Source organism: Euphorbia lathyris, chromosome 2, assembly GCF_963576675.1.
Source record: "Euphorbia lathyris chromosome 2, ddEupLath1.1, whole genome shotgun sequence".
Classification (NCBI taxonomy): domain Eukaryota; kingdom Viridiplantae; phylum Streptophyta; class Magnoliopsida; order Malpighiales; family Euphorbiaceae; genus Euphorbia; species Euphorbia lathyris.
The window spans coordinates 38,348,052-38,368,858 of NC_088911.1; the positions used below are offsets into that span (position 1 = coordinate 38,348,052).

Here is a 20,807-nt window from a genome sequence, read left to right on the forward strand (position 1 = left end):
TATGTAGAACTCTTAGATATAATACGAATAAAATAATCTTTTTATAGATAAATATAATAATATAATTAAAATTAATATATTATATTATATTTTTTATCAGTAAAAAAGGAGGAAGTGGCACCTCAACTCCACCATTACTATTTTATATTATATATAGATACCAATAACTTGTATTATTATTATTATTTTGACAAAGAAGAAAATTCATTAATGGCAAGAAATTACATAAAAAACAATAGGTGTTGGTCCCGTGTAATGTAATAGGATTAGTTCCAAGGGGGGGGGGTTAGGAACTAATATAACTTTTTTGCTTAATTATGCTGACTTAATTAAATGTTTTAACAAACTTCACTCAGTTTTGGTCAGCAAGACTGAGCGTGATGTAAGACAGCTTTAGTCAGAGGCTGACTAGAACTGTTTCACTTGTGAGTTGGGAAATAACGCTTAAGGTCAGCTTCCAACTCAGCACTCTGATTACTTAGCATCGGCTTATACAAATTATATACTGAGTAATTTAAGCAAGCAACACATACATATATATATATCAAGAGAAGGGTTAGAGATTACTCAGCAGTCTTATCCTGGTTCGGCCTCACCGCCTACGTCCAGTCCCCAGAATTCTTCCGGGCTTTTTCAATCCACTACTGAGCTCTTTAAAGGTAGAGCATAAACCGTTTACAAAGCAATTGAGTATGCAAGAGTACCGTCCTCTATTCGTCTACTCAATCCTACTAAGCGCTATGACCGAACACTCAGATTTTCTCTACCACTGAGTACTAAAACCGAGTACTCAGCTTCACTCTCTCAACCTTTACAATAGATACAAATTTGTTCTTTCTAGATGAAGAACACTTTAGATGAATACAAATTCACTCTAGACTTTTACACAGAGATTGGATTTGGGTGTAAGAACTTGCTTTTTCTATTAAGACAGTTTCTCTTTTGGATTTTCACTTTTGTGAAGATTTGCTTTTCTGTCTGTGCTTTCTTGTATTTCGGCAAAAAATTCAAGTGATGAACTTGTCCTTTTATAGTAAAATCTGAAGCTTCAATCATTAGAATTCGGACATATCCGTTGAATTCAAACGGTCTTCTTGCATCATTCATTAGTCAGCATTCAGATTTGCAGGCCAATCTTGTTGTCTGAATTCAGCAGGCGTCAGGCTTGCCAGTTTCGTCTTCTAGCATCAGGTTTCGTCTTCTAGCGCCAGGTTTGTCTTCTTGCAAAACGCCAGTTGATCCATGCGTCTCGAAAAGGTCTCTTAGCGTAATTCCGAGGCTTCTAAATTGGTGCAGATCTTTGTCGGGCTTTGTCTTCTAGTTAACGGATCATTGGTGATGTCCTGTCGAACACTCAGCTTGACTTAACTGACGATGCCTTTAAGATCTCTTTTGACGAGGTTGAGTTATGTTCTACTCAGCTTCTTCGGTCAGCTTCGTCTTCAAGCGTTTGTTCTGAAGAAGACTTTTCTTCTATGATGCTGAGTTGTGTTCTACTCAGCTTTTGTGGCTCATGCTGACTTCATTCTGTCTTACTTTTTATTTCTGTTCTCATTTATTAATATACTCAACATTGAACAAACACATTAGTACAATTAAATCAAAGCACTTAAATTTAATTGTCTTAATCATGGGATTAACTTAAATAATTTTGTCAAATCAAAATCATGTGGAAAGGTGTTTCAACAATAGGGAACACACAAAAGGGGACCGAAGACTAAAATGAGGGACTAACATTAAAATGGGACGCACTATAAATACTATGGACAATCTGACGTTGAACAAACTTAAAACTAAAACCTTCACACTGAAAACTATGAATTAAGATACCAAAATTGAGAGGGTATTGGAGAGCTGATGAGAGCATAAAACACAATCTTAGAGTCCATTTCAAGAGTGACATTGGAAATATTAAGATCTTTAAACCAAGAGAGGGCTTCTTTAGTGCACAAAACTTCAACCATGGTAGCATCGAGAAAGACAGGGATAAGCTTGGAAAAGGACCCATTTGCGACACCAGCATGATCTCTGATAGTACCTCAACGGCCTATATAACCCAAATCATCAAAATTGGCGGCATCAATATTTAGTTTAAGCTTTTTAGGAAAGGGCGGGACCAACTATAACGGTCAAGGAGGTCAAGTTAATGTTTGTTGCATGGAGAGACGAACTGAGCTTTGCCTAGTGAAAATCACATAAGAAATCAAAGGAGAGACGGACACTGATAAGGGCACTACCGAGGTTGTTATCCTAAGCCATGACATTGCAATGGTGCCAAATGGTCCATCAATTAATACAAACATTCTCAATAGAACCTGTGTCAAGATGCCTAAGAATATAACAAAACTAATCCAAAAAGGAGTATATAGGAGGGACAAACAGAGGTAGGGAAGCAAGATTCCAATAGTAAGCAAAAGGACAAATGGCAAAGACATGCAACTTATCTTCACCAAGATCCTATAAGTAGCACACTTACTTGAAGCGTCAAATCCCCATAAATAAATACGCTTCCGAAGGGGCAACCAATGAGCATAAAGCTTCTAAAGGAAGTGTTTGAGACGAGGAGGAATATTGAGATGCCAAAATCTCGCCCATTCTACCAACCTATCATTTGGTATAAATTCAAAGATGGTAGCATTAACAATCACATGATAGCCCGATGCCAACACAAAGTATTGATAAGCTCATTAGAACCCCCGGGTAATTGGAGAATATCCTTAACATCCAAAAAAAAAAAATCATATATGATGTGATTGTTAATGCTACCATCTTTGAGGCTATACCAAAGGAAGTGTTTCATGCGGAGAGGAATATTGACATGCCAAAATCTTGCCCACTCTACTGACCTATCATTTGGTATAGATTCAAAGATGGTAGCATTAGCAATCATATGATAGCAAGATTGGACACTATATCTCCTTTTTTGTCAAAATGCCAAACACAAAGTATTGATAAGCTCAGCAGAACCCCCGAGTAATTGGAGAATATCCCTAGTATCCATAGACAAAAAAATCATATATGAGACCTGAAACCCAATATGAAGCTCCCTGAATCCAAAGATCACAAACAAAGCAAGAGAATTATTTTAGGTTGGACGTGATATAGAAGTTATCACGGAGCAGCCAAGGGTCGTCCTAAATGTGAACAGATGAACCATCTCCAATTCTCTAAATATATTCATGCTTGTGATAAGAAGTCGCATACCAAATGCCCGCCAAATTTGGCTCAGGTTAAAATCCAATCGAGTCGTTAAAACATTCCTTTGAGGAAAATATTTAGCTTTAGGAGATGACTAGAGAGAGCATTAGGACTTTGAATGAGGTTCCAAACATGTTTACCCAACATGGCTAAGTTGAAAGACCAAAGATGACAAAAACCAAGGCCACCATTTTCCTTTCTATCACATAACATGTCCCAAGAGGCCCAGTTGATACGACGTTGACCATTAGGTTAAAAGCCCACCAAAAAGAGTTCATGATCATTTGAATCTCATCATTAAGAGAATTTGGAAGGAGAAAAGCACCCATACAATAAAACGACATAGCCTAAATGATAGATCTGCCTGCTTGAGATAAAAGCTACATCAAATGTACCATTTGTTGGTTTCACAAACTCTTAAGATAAACATTATTACAATAACGGAACCAATGTTAAAAACTATAACTATTCTGGTTCTAGTTATCCCAAATCCCCCATCTCTATATTCTTATTGTGGAAACACGCGCCATGTTGAGGATACATGCTTTAAAAACACGGATATCCACCAAGTTTTGGTAACAAATTCAAATGTATTAATAAGCCTTTGAAGTCCAAAGCTAATTATATGATATAGCAAAATGGATCAGAACATGTTGATGTTGATTCAGATAGTGAAGAACATAATAATATACATCAGAATTACATATATCATCATGTTTTGACAAAGAGTTGGTTTGCATCGAATGAATCAAGTTCCACATGCAAACTAGCCTCATATATCAGTAATGCCAATACTAGAACAAAAGTTGATTGTTCTGAACTCTCAGTTATTCCTTTTTCAATTTCTAAAAAAGCCTGGATAATATATATTGCTGACTTATGAAATATTTTGATAACAACACTATTAAAAAATAGTTGAAGTACTCACCACAGTAGTAATATTCTCTATTAATGTTGATTAATTAAATGAGATAAATATTTATTAAATTATTGTATAATGATATCTTTAGTTTTATCCTAAGTGTGAAAATAAAAGACTAATACACTCTACATAGAATATACAAATTATTATTTCATGAACACTCTCATACAATTAAAGTAAAGAAGAAATGAAGTCAAAGAGATCTTCCACATTCTACATTCAAGAAATAACCTGAAATGATAAAAGACAAAGAATAAGTATATCAATAAAGAGCTTCAAATAAAAGAACTTAACACAAGAGTCTTACAAAAGAAAGACATTTATTAAGTAATTCTTTTATCATAAAATCCTTTGAATAATATATGAATAAAGATTTAATTATTTAAAAGAGCTTTATTGTAATAAGTCCTAAATAAGATCCTTATCAACAAGAGGCTTATCCAAAGCATCCATTCAAAATGGGTTCTATTCATTAAAAGACAAGATAACAGCCATTTTACAACAGTTATATTACAACAGATAGATTTTCTTCAACTATAAAAGATATCATTTCCTCACTTTACAATTTGGAATACTTACCACAGTTTTGCTACATCAAGAATTCTTACAAAGTCTTTCCAACATTCTTCATTGAGATCAACAGATTAAATGTTCATAATTTCTTGTAATTCAAATCGATTCAATCATCTTATAAAGTTTTTTATTTAATCTTTAAAAGTAAGATTGTACACACTAGGTTGTGTGTAGGATATTTTAATCACTTGAGCTATAAAAGTGATCAATGGTTTGGTTCCTACCAGAGAAAAGAATTACAACGGTCAGTTAAGCACCCGCAAGTCTTAATAAGTTTGGTACTTACATTTGTAAAAAGTATTGTTAGGTTTATTAAGCACTTGTAAGCTTAATATAAGTTTTTCAAGCAACTATAAGCTTAACTTGGGTTTCTTAAGCACTCATAAACTTAAAGGAGGTTTGATCTGTACCTACAAAAGGATTGTAACACATATCAAGACGTATTCTTGAGGAGTGGAGTAGGCTTAGTTTTTTCGAAACACTATAAAATTCTCTATGTCACAATTTCTTTATCCCTACTCCTTTTACCATTTAGGCCTAATATTTCTCTTTGAGCGTCTTCTTGATGTAATACTACAAAAGCAGTTTCAACTATAGGCAGCGGGCTAAACATAAGCAATTGGCTTCTTTAAGCATTATAACTATCATTCAAGTCATTTAAGAATTGAGATAGTCTAGCCTCTTCTCTTTTATATATCCAACTGGTAGAAAGAGGAGCACCTGAGAACTAGGACATTCAGCTACGAACAATCTATAAGTTAATTATATGTTATGAATTTTTAATTTAGCATTTGCATTCATAATAAACTGTTTCATAAGCATTTCAAGTTAAATATTATTTTATAAAGGTGTGTTAATTTATACGTAATTATTTGTGACCAAAACGTGTTATGACATAGTTCTTAGTGAGCGACATTAGAGCCTTATATGCACGGGTACTATCAGGGTATTGGTTATTGATGATACTATGATTCTGATATTATGATTATGAAATTAGCTCGATTGAGTTATTCTCGGTCCTCTAGTCGCCTGAGTACGTGGTTGGTTGAGTTACTCTCGGTCCCCCAGTCGTTGAATATAAGAGGATGAATAAGTTGGGTATTGAGGTTTAAAGTCCAACACGTATTAAATCACATATCTATTTATTTATAAAATGACATATTATGCGATTGTTTGTTGTATTATATATATAATTCATATTATTGTGTGTGGGCATCAATGTCTAATTAGTCATGCATTGCATATAATTAATTCAATATGGGAGATTTGACTCCCTTTAATCTTTTAGGTGATCAAGAAGTAAAGTTGCAGCCCAATATCCTCTTCCAGATGGCACACCTATCTTTATTATTTATAATTCTTATAGTTAATATAAAATTTTAATTCTAGAGCGTGGTACCAGATATACAAGTATTTATTAAATTATATTTGAAAATGACCTCATGTTTAATATGTATAAAGACTTTTATTAGAAATGAATTTATGTATATTAATTATCTAAGTTAATTTAGGCTTGCTACGGGTTCTAGTAGCTTAACCTTACTTATTGCCTAGCGCCGGTCACGATCCGTGGGGTGGGTCATGACAAAGTTTGTGTCTTTAGGCTTAGATATACCAGGAAAGATATTCATAGCATCAAGTTCTTCCCATAAGGACTTCATAATTCACAATCATGATATTCTGTTTTCTTCACACAAAAAAAACTCTATGTTGAGTTTATCTTTCCTATAACTATTTGTTAATGAAAAATATTTTTCCAGATTAACTCAGATTTCTATTGCAGGAGTCATAAACATAATAGATTTCTTAATAGTTGGAGAAACATTACGAGCAATCCAAATTATTACCATATTATTGCATATCTCTCACATCTCAAACTCCATCTCACCCTCAATATATTTCTTCAGTGTGCTTGTGAGAACCCCTTGCTTTGTTTTAGAGGAAAGATTGATCTTCATTGTTCTTCTCCAAACTCTGTAGTCTAATGAACCTTGCAAATTATCAACTTGAATGGAATTGGCACTATCTGAAGGATGAAGAAAGAGTAGATTCAACATATCTTGATATGTGATTTTTGTATTAGCCATTGAAGATCCATGAGAAGAGAAAAGAATAAAGAAGATGATGAGAAATAGAATTTGAGATCTGAGAACGATCAAACTAAAATATCATTTTACTCATATTAAGTTATTTCAAACTATGTCAAATCAAAATCAGTTCCACACAGCTCCAAACTAAAGTACAACAACCTAAAAATATAGCTAAAATTGCATTTGCATCAACTCCAAAATCCACTACCAAGTCAGCAATCTATATATCTTGCCAATGTCAGCAATCCAAACGCACAATCGATCCTTGTCATTAATCATTAGCTCATTATATGGTCAAGATTTTTCTCGGTTTTGTGACAATTAGTGTAATGTAATATTTTCTTTTTTAGTTGTATTTTTCGATATGTCTACTTTGTTTTGTAGTATAAATATTGTATTAGTTTACCCAAGAATAATTCAAAGTTTCATTCCATTTTATTTTTGTTTGATGATTAATATCAATAAATTATGGAAACTAATTTTATATAAAATATAAATTAATTTTTTTTAAAGAAAATATAAATCAATTATTAAAAAATCAATTTCGTAAATAAGAAATCATATGAGTATAAAAGAAAAAAGTATTTAGGCTAAAGAGGTAAAAGTAGCAAATAAGCAATGGAGGAGACAGGTGTGTGGCTAATGAAGCAATGTAATGAGTCATTTATTTTCCAATAAAATGAAAAAAGCAAAGAAAGAAAAAGGGAGGGAGGGGACAGACATAGACGTTGACGTGGACCTTTTTAAGATTCGCCTATACAATCGGATTGCCACGTTTCTATTATTTCTTGGTTTAAAAAGGAAAAGGAAAACGACACGTATGCATTATTTGAGGTAGCTTTTGCCTCTGCTTAGGTGGCAGTCATAGACATCATTGACCTTTTAAGGAATTACCCAAAATACCATTTCTATATTATCATACAAAATCTGCTTTTCTTTTAATTTGTTGAAAATGACTTGAAATTATTATTCTTTGTTACGTGGAATAGGTAATAATAAGTAAAAATTAAAAAATAAAAGAAAAGGAAAAGTATTCTTTTTAATTAAAAATTTCAATTTTATAAATTTCTCGTTCTCTATATTAAACTCAGAACTTTCCATATATATTTTTTTGTAATACGTAATATGAACTTATATATTATAAAAAATTTAATTATTTTATTTATTAAGTGACTCACAATATACGTGTTAAAATATAAATTGAATGTCTTTCAAAAAGATAACGGACTAAACAGGGGCGTAGATAGGGGGGTCGAGTCCCTTCGGTTGCCGGAGCCACCTTGACTCCGGATAGTTTCGGCTCTCTGTTGCAATTTTTTTTATCGAGTATTGAATTAGCCCCCCAAAATGGCCTATTACGTGTTAGGTTTGTCCAAAATTCAAAATTTCAATATTTTGAGCTCATTAGCTACTTCCTAAATTCAATTTTTTTTTTTTTTTTGGACATGTTAGGCCTTTCCGAATCCAAATTTCTAAATTTTTTGACCTGTTAGGCCTCTCTAAATCCAAATTTCTAATTCTTTTTGGCTTGTTAGGTCTTCTTAAATCCAAATTTTTAATTTTTTTTTGTCTGTTAGACCTCCTTAAATCCAAATTGTAGGCCCTCTGAAATCAATTTTTAAAAGTTTTTTTACCTGTTCAGCTCTCCCTAAATCCAGTTTTTTTAAATGTTAGGACTATTAAACGAAATCTAGCTTAAATTTAAGAAATTGTATAATAATATTTAAAAATTAGTTTTTAACCATTCAAATTATAACACGTATATATAAAAAATATTAAGCAAGCTCGATTTAGCAAAAATAAAATTTTTTACGACTACACAAATAAAATTGATCTTCCAACTAAATAATCATGTGTTGACCATTGAGACTAAATACTTAATATAACAAGTTCGTTTTTTTTTTTAATGGAGTAGAATAGAGATGTTTGAGAAAGGGGGTGAGGTGGGCATGTTAGGTCTATTCTTAAAGTAGACGTCAACTTACACAAATATGTCATTTTCCTTTTCATTTATTTTTGGATAAGCATCTTGGACTTGTATCCCCTTATTTTTGCCCATTTCATACCTTGAACACTTTTATTTATTTATTTTTATAGGTTATCCGATTTCTCATTTCAAGATTTTTCAGACACTTTTTAGATCGATACTTTTTCAATTAAATTTTTTTGTATATATTAAAATTCGAATTCGAAAGCTAATTTAAATAACTTGAAGTCATTAACTACTCTTAAGGCTTCTTCCTTCCTTTAAGTATGTAAACTTTAACCACATCTACAGGGAGCAGAATCGGGTAGCAGATCGCTTGGCGGCTGCTGGTCATGAGGGGTTGTTAGGTGTTTCTACCCTTTCTAATCCCCCCATCTACCTCTATTCTCTTCTGGCAGAAGATAGGACTGGGGTCAGTCTTCTTAGACTGGTCCCGGACTAATTGTTCTTTGTTTGTTTTCTTTTCCTGTTTCTACCAAAAAAAATTAACTACTCAAACCAATTTTAATTTATATTTTAATTCTGTAACTTTTGGTATCATAATGCATTAAGTCCTTATCTAACTATGTTTTTAACTGTTACTTACTTGTATCCGTGGTGGTTAAAATTACGGTACTAATCTAAGGTGTTTATTTGTAGGCAAAAGCATTCTTAGGTTCTTGACCTTTCATTTTTTTAGTTCATATTGAATCCTTAATTTTTTTTTATTTAAATATAATAAGCTTTTTTTCGTTTATTTTTATTACATTAAGTCTTTGTTTGCAAAATTAGTTAGTTATGAATATTTAATTCAATTAAAAATACGTTATTTATTTTATCTGTATTTAAAATTATATTTTTTACAGTTTTAAATATGGTTTTACAATTTTACTATAGTCACATTACACATATTAAAACCGTTTTCAACTGCTTTCAAACTGTGATAAATACAAATTTTAAGGCTCCGTTTGGTACGTTGTAATGGACGTCGTAATGGAATGACCTATTACAATGGATGCTCATTACCATGTTTGGTTAATCATATCATTTTGTCGTAATGGAATCACCATTACATCATTCAATTTTTCTTCACTAATTTATGTAATGGGCATTACAAAGAAAATACACATGAATCCTCATTACGATTAGCCTTTGTATTTTTATTACTAATTGCAAAATACAGAAAAAACATTAAAACATAAAAGCCGAAAAAATGCAAAAAAGTGAAAACCGAAAACCGAAAACGATAAAAGAATGCAAAAAAAAAGGGGGAAAACATAAGAACGAGAAAAAAATATGAAAAACACAAAAATGGTAAAATGAGAAAAAAATGCGAAAAAGTGAAAAACCCGAAAACGAGAAAAAAAACGGGAAAAAGCGAAAAAACATAAAAACATGAAAACCTGAAAAACACGAAGACGGTAAAACGACAAAAAAATGCAAAAACGGGAAAAAGTGAAAAAAATGAAAAAGAGAAAAAAATATGAAAAATACGAAAACGGTAAAACGAGAAAAAACACGAAAAAGTAAAAAAGACGAAAACGAGAAAAATACAAAAAGCGAGAAAAATCAAAAAACATAAAAATGAAAAAAATATGAAAAACACGAAAACGGTAAAATAATAAAACGAGAAAAAACACGAAAAAGTAAAAAAAAAAACGAAAACGGAAAAAAAATACAAAAAGCGAGAAAAATAAAAAATATGAAAAACACGAAAACGAGAAAAAATGCACAAAAACGAAAAAACATGAAAAAAACGAAGACGGTAAAACGACAAAAATATGCAAAAAAACGGGAAAAAGCGAAAAAATAAAAACGAGAAAAAATATGAAAAACACAAAAACGGTAAAACAGTAAAACGAGAAAAAACACAAAAAAGTAAAAAAAAAAACGAAAACAAGAAAAAAAATACAAAAAGCGAGAAAAAGCAAAAAACATAAAAACGAGAAAATATGAAAAACACCAAAACGGTAAAACGAGAAAAAAAATGCACAAAAACGAAAAAATGGGAAAACGGGAAAAGGAAAAAAAACATAAAAATGAAAAAAATAAATATGAAAAACGAGAAAAACACAAAAAAAATGAAAATGAAAAAAGAAACAAAAAAAATGAGAAAAACAAAGAAAAATGGAAAATAAAATTGAAAAAAACATAAAAAATATAAAAAAAAACATGAAAATTGTATTTAACTAATATAAACATATGTATTGTAATGATAATTGCATTTAATCAATTTTATTTAAAAAATTTCCAACCAAACATAGTAATGTAATTATGATTCAATTCCATTATATTATACATTCGATTATATTACAACATTGCATTACAACGTACCAAATGGACCCTAAAAGTATGTGAAATGAAAAACACTCAGTTTTATATTCAAAAGTTCTTTTTTTTTTAATCATCGAAGACTTAATGTAATAAAAAATAAAAGTTCAATAACTTAAATTAACGTATCTAAATAAAAAATTAAGAGCTCAAGATTTGTTCATAAAGTTTAACATGAGACTTAATAATGATTTTTCTTATTTTTACATGTAATTATCTCTAAGATTTGTTCATAAATTTGTTGGGCCCATCCGGCCCACCAAATTCATCCTTCATGGGATGACTTTGGACATGTATTTTTTTATTTGGTCCAATCCGATCCAAACTTATTCCATCCCGTTTATAAAATTAGTTGGATTTCAGATTTTTTTTAAAGTCTCGGTGGGCTCAACCTGACCTACTCATAGTATATTTTTTTTATTAATATTTAATTGTTCACTATTTTATTAAATATCTTTTTGTTTTTTTTGAAACTATTAAATATCTTTTTATATGCTTAAAATTATGTTTATTGATTATTAACTAAATTTATTGTTTGCTTTTTTTAACAAAGAGGAAACGTCAAAATGTATGGCTCCAATCGTGCAAGTTCCATTCGAATACTTTAGCTAAAAAAGTTTAGAAAAAAATTAAGTTCGATATGTTATCTCAAAAAGTACGAAGTTTCATTTCAAATCAGAAAACTCAACCTGTTAAAAAATTATAAATATATTGTTTACCAAAAAAAAATTATAAATATAAATTATATAAGCTATTGTTTAGTATAAATATATTTATTAAGTGGGTTACGTTGAATTTGGATCCTTAGTCCGGTGCAATTGTTATCGTCGTAATTTATAGCATTTTTAGTATTTAATTACTAGTTATTTTGTACCATTTTAATAAATTTTAATAATGGTTTTTGTATATTTTCTTCATTTTATGTATCTAAGCCAATTTGTGTGTTTTCTAGGCATTTTCGCAAGGTTTTCGGTACAAATAACCAAGTCGGGGCTTAAGGCGGCAACTCGAGAGTAAAAGGGACCAGAAAAAAAAGAATTTTAGTGACACCCAGCGTACACTTTGTCGCGGATAGGTGCTGTAAGATAGAGTCCAATTGTTCACACTAGGACAGATTTGACACATTTTCGTATTTTCAACTTATCTCCCTCATACGGACTCGGATTGAGGCGATTCAAAATGCGTTGGAAAGCTAAGAGAAAGATGAACAAATGACTAATAATAATCACCTCCAAATTCGAAGTGCATCAGGCCCAGAAATTTATCCAAATTTGATGAATATTTTGAAGCCTAAGATTCCTTTACACATTTCAACTCCTAAATTATTAAAATCTTCTCCCATGCTCTCTTAAATGCTAAATTCAGATGATAAGGAGTGAGAGGCCATAAGGATGACTTGGTCTTTGGAATTATGTGTGCCATTTTACTATAAAAGGAGGCATTGAGTGCCATTTGAAGACACACCAAGCTTAGGCTTAATTCCTCCCTCTATAATGTTACTTTGCTGATTTTTCTCTTCAAAAATCAATTGTTTTGTTGTTGTAATTGTTGTTATTGTTCTTAAAGTGTTGTTTGGGCACAAAGTCATCAAATAAAAGTAAGTTTCAAGTTAACGAATAAGTTTGTTCGGCAATTGTCATTACGGTTTCTTCTAAACTTTAATCTCTTTTATCAATATGAACTCTATTATCTATCTTACTAAGGTGTGTTTTAATCTAATCATGGTCTAAAACCCCCTTAACTAAGGCTAAAAGTGGATCTTAACCTTAATTATGTGGTAATTACGTTTAACCTATTTAAGTTATCTTTATCCTTTTTAAGAACTAACTTATGATTCTTAATGCTTGTAGGAGATGGGCCAACTCTCTACTTGAGTATAATTAATCGTTTATATTGATCGTGATTAAATTGATTAACCGAAATTCATAAGTTGGACCTAATTGACCATTTAGTGTGGCTTATTGGTTTTCCAAGGTTTTTCATGAATCATATTACAAATCTTAGATTTATTACTTGAGCCGGACCAAGGGAAAGTAATAAATCGAAGATTTGGAAATAAGAAAACTTAATGCTTCTTTGGATTAATTACTTGAGCCGGACCAAGGGAAAGTAATTAATCGAAAGTTTAGAACTAATTACTTGAACGGTTTTTCTTGAATCTTAAGTAATCACTTTAGCCGGACCAAGGTAAAGTAGGTTAAAAAGGTTTAGATTAAATCTTATTACAAATCTTAGATTTATTACTTGAGCCGGACCAAGGGAAAGTAATAAATCGAAGGTTTGGAACTAAGAAAACTTAATGCTTCTTAAAAGTCTTAGTTTCTTTCATTATAAGTAATTCCTCACGTAATTTGTGTAATTTTCATTTCATTTCTTGCTTAAAGTCTTAGCTTGGTTGTCCAACAAACTCTACATTTCGGTTGTTTAAATAATAGATAGGGAGCAAAAAGATTAATACTTATAATCACCATCCTCGTGGGAACGATATACACGACTAAGGTACACTTGCATTCACATGCACGTATACGTAAAACGCGCATCAGCAATCCTACCGAAATCCGATGTGAATATAATACAGACATGATTATACTTAAACAAGGTAAGTACATAAAAAAAACCGATTAGGTCTTACGTGATCTAACTTATAAACAAAGTTAGACCGATACAATTCAACCCATAAACAAGGTTAGAACTGACATGACCCAATCCATCCATGAAGATGTCTAATTTAGAGCCAGAAATAGCTTTGTTTTTAAGGTAGAGAAATAGCTATATTAGATCTTTGCATATTGTGCCAATTAGGGTTGGTCCGAGTGGTAAGACGTTGAACCTCTGCTGAACAGGTTTGAGGTTCAATTCCCCACCCCATCAAAATTTAACCTTTATTAGTAGGTAGACCTACCGGAGCTCTATTTATTAAGACTATTTAGTAACTATTTATTATCTCTCTAAATGGTGAGGGCCGTATGTTAAACTGCATACATTAGATGGTACTGTCATTTTTTAAGTGCATGTGCAGTCATAGTCAACTCTTAGGGGGAAGCCTCTTATTTATAGCTCCAATCCGAAATTTATATAATTACAATACAAATTTATTAAAATCAAATATCACTTATAAATAATTATTATATGTTTCTGAATTTAATAATAGTCATATATATAAAAAAAAAATAAAACAAGAATATAGGCTGTTAGGATGGAATTGAAAATCGATAACAATAGTACATACTGTCTTTTTTCTAATCACCGTCTGTCAATAACAATAGCACAATAGGAAAACTTCAAAATTTATTTCACAACTTTCCTCTTAACAAAAAAACCTCGTGATTTGTCCAATTTATGTGGTTTATAGATTTTGCAGTTAAAAGATTTGTGTATTAATTTTTCAATCAGAAAATATTTATAATTTAGTTCATTTGTAAAGTTAGGACTTTTAGCGAAATAACTAGGTTCGATTTTTATTTTGTTCTTCCAGATCCAATCAAAAATTAATTATATTTAAATTTATCAAAAGATAATAATATAAGTTTAGATTAAGGCCTCAAAAATACTGAAACCGTCATTAATGTGTGTGTTCAATTATAATCTGCAGGTTATTTTTTATTAAACTTACAAGGGTAATTATTTACAAGAAATTAAAAGCTAAATGGGTTTTTTTTTTAAAATTAAAAGATCCAATAAAATTCAAATAAGTGTTTTACCCATTTAACAGGAAAATTTTTCTCCTTTGTGCAAAAAATTCAGGATGATATCTATAAGACAAATGGTAGAATTGCAATTTAAAAAGCAACAACAAATATGTAATCTACTGTAATCCCGATACTGAGAAAAAAATAATTTATAATAGTAAACAAAATTCCAGCAGAGACCACCACTCTAACTCTTCACAACTTCAGCTTCAGCCTCAACACGAGCCTGTCCTTGTCCTTGTCGGGCACCCCGTCCTGCCCCATTCTGATACACTTTCTGGTTGCCATCTCCATTTCGTCTACCGTTACCACGAGGAGATTGACCTGATACTCCATCAAACTCGTTTCCGTTTCTCCCGTATCCACGACCTCCACCCATGTTTCCACGGCTCCTGAAATTGTCCCCTCGGAAACCACCCTTTCTTGGTGGGAATTTCCCTCCCTCGTTATTGGCTGCAACAGTATCCGATGAATGATCATGTCCATGAATTCTAAGTCATAATAAAAAGAAGAGGAAAACAAGTAAAAAAAAAAAGGGCGGCCCGGTCGCATTACGCGTCCCCGCTGAGCGAGGGTCCGGGGAGGGGTCCCACCACAAGGGTGTATTGGGGGCAAGCCTTCCCTTGCCAATTTAATTGGCAAGAGGCCGCTCCTAAGACTCGAACCCGTGACCTCTGGTCACACGGCAACAACGTTTTTACCGTTGCGCCAAGGCTCGCCGAAGAGGAAAACAAGTATTTGAAGAAAAATAAAGAAACAAGGATAATGTTCGACTTGCCTTTTTTCTCCTCAATGTGAGCTGTCCGGTCACCAATCTTAATAGAAGCAACCTGAAACAGAACATTGCAATATCAGAGAAATGCAAGGCAAAAAACCCCTACTTGGAAAACTTGTGCGTATTCATACATATATATATATATATATATAAAGAAAATTGAGTATAGATCTACAAAACTGAATGCTCACAAGTTGAAACAAAATCTCAAATGTGGATATCAATGGTCACAATTTGTGACCCAACTTGCTTGTTTTTAGACAACAGCTTTCTTTGTAAAGGATGGATTCAGTTAAGAAAGAATGACACAGAGAAGGTTACAACAATTCAGTTATGCGATTTGAAAGCTTTTCGATGTTGAAAACTTGAAATTATTAAACAACATCACAATACAATCAATGAATCACAAGATCGTAAATGGACGAAAAAAAGAATCAATTGAAAACCAACGAGAAAGAAACAAGGTTTTGATTGAAAGGAAAGAAAACATGATAAAACATGATAAGATCTGAAGGCATGATAAGGAAGAGTAACAACTATACCTCAAGGGCACTCTGCACAGAACTTGCAGTCTCAAATTCCACAAAGCCAAAGCAGTTCTTTTCTTGCTGTATAAAGGAATTTTATACGAAATTGTAAATCTCAGATTAAGTAGTAATAGATAAAAAATGAAATTTTACAAAGTTAAATAACCAACATACCTTATAACTCCTGACTTGAACACCATTGGGTTTGATAGGCCCAAATTTCTCGAAAGTCTCTATAAGTTGTTCAACAGTGGCATTCATGGGCAAATTGGCCACAAATATGGAGTAGCCCTTAACAATAACTACAAAATAAATGGCATGGCACGGCTGAGAAAAATCTGCTGAAGCCCACAAGAAAAAAAAAAAAGAAAAAAAAAACAGAACTATGTAACAAAATAAGCACAAACCTGGACTGTTGTTCTTTTCAACAGATTTGATGCTAGCTTGGCGAGGAGATGCTTCAGGTGCTACAGCGACAGGTGTACGCAGCTGTTCGACAGGCTTAGGAGGTAAAACTCTCTGTTGGAATGGTTGCTTTTTATAGTTCAATGCATTTGCCTGAGCCAGTTGAGATGGAAGAAAGAACACAATATTATTCAACAGCTATGTTGCAAGGGAACTTAGATCGAGAAGAGTTTCCATGTTTCAGAAAGGTTTTGGTTTCTGAAACTTTAGGAAACCAAAACTTTATGTTTTGGATCATATTTTTGTAATTAAACAAAATAGGGACTTGTTTCATTGAATTTGGAAACCTATTTCTTAAAATACAATGTGTTTTTAGAAAGAGACAAGATGATACATTCCTATTTGTCTATAGATAATCTCCTTCAAGCTTTCAAAATGAAAAAGGAAAAAAACTCCTTTTCCTTTCCTATTATGCAACTTAGTGTTGGACAGTAGAGTGGGCCTGATGAAAAAAAAAAAAAAAGCTTTCTCCTAGCCGAAGCCCCATTCGTGGGATGGGGTGAACTCCAGGAGTGTAATCAAATCACAAAAAAAAAATGATAAAACAAACAGTATCAATTTAGAAACACTTTTCACCCCAGGATCTAATGTAATTTTCCTCATTTTATGTATAAAAAGTTCTATAGATGCAGCCTTATAATTTTAAAATTTATAAATACACCCCCATAGTTTTATAATTTACTTGTTTTATCCATGTTTCGATATATGTTTTACAAATATGGTTTCATAGTATCCGTTTCAGTGCAACATATTTAGTTCAATAGATATAATGATGCTTGTATGAAACCAAATGCATGAACTCACTACGGAGGCATAAGACTTCTTTGGAGCATCATCCTGGACATTAGAAGCAGCTGTAGCATCAGAGACAGGTTGAGCATCAGCAGGAACAGTACCAGCTGAAACTGAGTTATCTTCGTTCAAACTTGTATCGACTGAAATACTAGAAACAACTTCTTTATCATCAGCCGAAATCTTTCCATTGTCCAAGGGGTGGGCAGGTTTATCAGCTTGAACGGCATCCACATCCAGTGAGTCAATTGAACGATCAATCACAGTGTCATCAGAAACCAGAGTCGGCTCTGAAATAGCAGAACCAGAAATTATTTTATTCTGAACAAAACAGCAACAAAAATTGGCAAACAAATTCTTCGTAAACTTACCAGGGTCAGGTGTCAGAGGAGCAACTGGAAGAGCAGCATCATCAACATCATTGATTTTTATTGGTGTCGCCTCTTCATCTTCTTCATCCACATATCTGAAGACGTCATTCAAAACAAAATATGCGGCACGGCTGTCTTGGGGTGCCAAAAAGAACAGTTGAGTGAACTTTCTTCTCGCATTGTCCTTTGCGGTGAAGAACCCAGTCACCAAAACTATGACTCCATCACCGAAAGACTCTTGAGCGTCAGTAGTCAGTATTTGAACTACACAGTTCTTGTAGTCAATGGAAAGGATCATCTTTTCGATGCCCTACTCGAAGAAAAGAATTTTCCAAATTAGTAATTGAAGATTCATATGTGTTAAATAAAATTGGAAGAAAAAAGCAATGCTGAGAGACAAGAGTAAAACAAAATCAAAGGTAAGATATATTGAGTTAGAGCCAAATTATGAGATAGATATTAAGGTAGGATATATTAAGTTACAAATTAGATTTTGAGCTCACTCCCCAAATCAATGCTGACTATGAAAAGTTTAGTGCAAAAGAATGTAACTAGTGGAATATGCACACTCCAAAGTCAGAATGCAAATGATAAAACCATAATCAAATTTGCCAAATTAATTTTCAGGGGAGTGCAACAAAAATCAATGAAACTCAGGCCTTGTTGAACATTACTGATGAAATTGTCCATTAATTACTCTTACACAAAACTTACCTCCAAAGTTGAGGCGGTTGCCATTAGACCGTCTGTATCCGGCCTGCTTATTACACTGGAATTCTGATAAAATCTGTGCACCACCTCTGGTGATTGAGACAGAATATTGTAGTACTGCTCCACAAAAGCATTCCCCACCACTTGGGGTGTGGGAGTAGATTCCTCAGCCTGGGTTGCCATATCTATAACAAAAAGACTTATTTTACTTGATAGCACTAAGGAATAAAAGAACAAAAACAAAAATAAAGCACTGAAAATATGAAAACTGAACAACAGATCAGAATCAAGTCATTGACTAAAAAATAAACTTGCTATTAAGTCGATGCAAATATAGACTACAAGTATAACAATATCGCAAGATCCCAATCCTATGACGGCTATTGGAAGAAAGACAAACGCAAAAAAAAAAGTTATAGGATCGCAACAGGCATAGGTCTAGCCCCTAAATCTCGCGTAGGGAATCAAAGTGACATTATCTTCAACATTCTAAAGATTCTAATTAGTACATCTACTCAATCAGAATTTGAGCTAAAAGAATAATAGTCAAGAAGAGAGAACTGTCAAAACCCTATTTACTGAAAATCCATTTGATCTTCATACAAAAGCGATTACTAATCAGAAATAACTAACCCAATTAAAATTAAAAAAAAAAAAAAAAAACAAATGGATTAACATTACCCAGATCTAAATTGAACACTGAAAAAACATAAACCCTAAATACAATACACAGTGAAAGAAATAAATCATTACCTAGAGAATCAGCTCCCTCGCTCGCTTCAGAGAAATGAAATTGAAAACAAGCGAAGGAGATTTAGGAGAAGAGCGGTAAGGTGGGCGGTAGGTGAGAGGCGAGGTGAGCTTATATAGAGAGAGATTTACAGGGTTTTGGATTCTTTTTCAACTTCCGATTTTGGTTTCGGGCGACGCCACTTTTTGGGTTCGTTTTCTTTAGTTTTTTTTTTTTCTAATTAACACACTGCATCGCCGCACGTGGAGCATAAGGAAAATTAACGGTTCATGTTGCTCGATTAATTACTTTGACTTCAGATTAACGGTGGTGATTTGGCGGTCGGTGAAAATTATGTGCAGTTATCAAATCATAATTATGTCTCGTACTAAAGTTTTTTACTATTAATGTTTGTATAGATGTTACTGTCTTCAGTACAATAGAATAGAGTTGTTTTTTTTTTTTTTTGAAACACAGAATAGAGTTGTTTCTTGCCTTTTTTTTCACTGTAATGCTTAACAAGCATGGTAACTTTTCTCACAAAATAAAAATAAGTATTGTAACAACCGTTTTATTGTAAAATATTTAATTTCAAAAACTTTTTACCGTACATATCAATATTTATGGGTAAAAAAAAATAAAAATAAAAATCAATTTTACACAATAAATATAAAAGTTTATTGGTGGTTATTATAGAGTTAAATCTTATTAATAGAATTAATGTTCGTTGTTAATTTTGTAAAACGTTTTAATGGTTCTATTAGTTTTTATTGTCATGTGAACTAATTCATTAAGATTAATTTTTTATTAAATGAATTATTCTTGAATTGATTGAGAGAAAAAAATATCCCAACAGTATACCTATAAGAGTGACTTTTTTATCATTCAAAATATAGAGACGGTTCATCTGAAATTTTTCCTTTCTGCCAAATTTGTTCAACTCTCAGAACCTATGTTTTGATTTATTCGTCTTATCTCTTGGTTTTGTGGGGATACTTCGACACACACTGTTGGAAAATTTTGAATAAAATTATTTGTTAATTTTAATACCAACAAACACCTCCTTTCATGAACAGTCGTGTCCTTCGTGAACATTCATGTTCGTATGTGAACAGTCATGTCTGTCCGTGTACAGTCATGTTCGTTCGTGAAAAGACATATCCTTTCAAGTCCTATTTATATAGAATGGATTGTAAAATTCATAGTAAGTTGAAAGTTGTTGAAAAAGTTTATGAAAAAACTCTCTGTCTGTTCACAGTGTCTTGTTTTCCTTAAGACGATGTCGTCGCTATTGACGATCGTCGCCCAGGATACAACAGATTACGCAAGCGAACTCAAACCGTGTGTAGCCTAGTTATCACCGGAGCAGGAAAACAAGAACAATGTGAACAGACAAAGAGTATTTTGAAAAACTTCAACATCATTTATGCAACTTGTGAATTTTGACAATCCATTCTATATAAATAGAACTCGAAAAGATATGTCATTTCACGAACAAACACGACTGTACACGGACAGACATGACTGTTCACGAAGGACACGACTGTTCATGTAAGGAGGTGTTTGTTGGTATTAAAATTAACAAATAATTTTATTCAAATTTTTCCAACACACACAGTTAGAGTTCGATTCACATTTTTGTTGTATCTGGAAAGACGATTGTTGAT

At 32.3% G+C, this 20,807-nt stretch overlaps 1 protein-coding gene across 1 annotated transcript; it reads right to left on the minus strand.

Moving 5' to 3' along the window:
- Window positions 1–14,760: 14,760 nt before the first annotated feature.
- Window positions 14,761–19,348, minus strand: LOC136217843 (nuclear transport factor 2-like). Its single transcript, XM_066004512.1, has 9 exons — window positions 19,164–19,348; window positions 18,414–18,595; window positions 17,700–18,009; window positions 17,341–17,618; window positions 16,479–16,629; window positions 16,246–16,373; window positions 16,087–16,152; window positions 15,548–15,599; window positions 14,761–15,222 (listed from the first exon to the last, which is right to left on the minus strand). The coding sequence occupies exons 2-9, from the start codon at window positions 18,591–18,593 to the stop codon at window positions 14,957–14,959; spliced, it is 1,431 nt and encodes a 476-aa protein (XP_065860584.1). The 5' UTR covers window positions 18,594–18,595; window positions 19,164–19,348; the 3' UTR covers window positions 14,761–14,956.
- Window positions 19,349–20,807: the final 1,459 nt, after the last annotated feature.

Coding starts and splice junctions, on each gene's coding strand:
- LOC136217843 (XM_066004512.1), bottom strand. CDS start 18,593: ATGGCAACCCAGGCTGAGGAATCTACTCCCACACCCCAAGTGGTGGGG. Junction 16,630..17,340: donor AGAAGTCTTATGCCTCCGTA/GTGAGTTCATGC, acceptor CAACTGGCTCAG/GCAAATGCATTGAACTATAA. Junction 16,153..16,245: donor TTCAAGTCAGGAGTTATAAG/GTATGTTGGTTA, acceptor TCCTTTATACAG/CAAGAAAAGAACTGCTTTGG.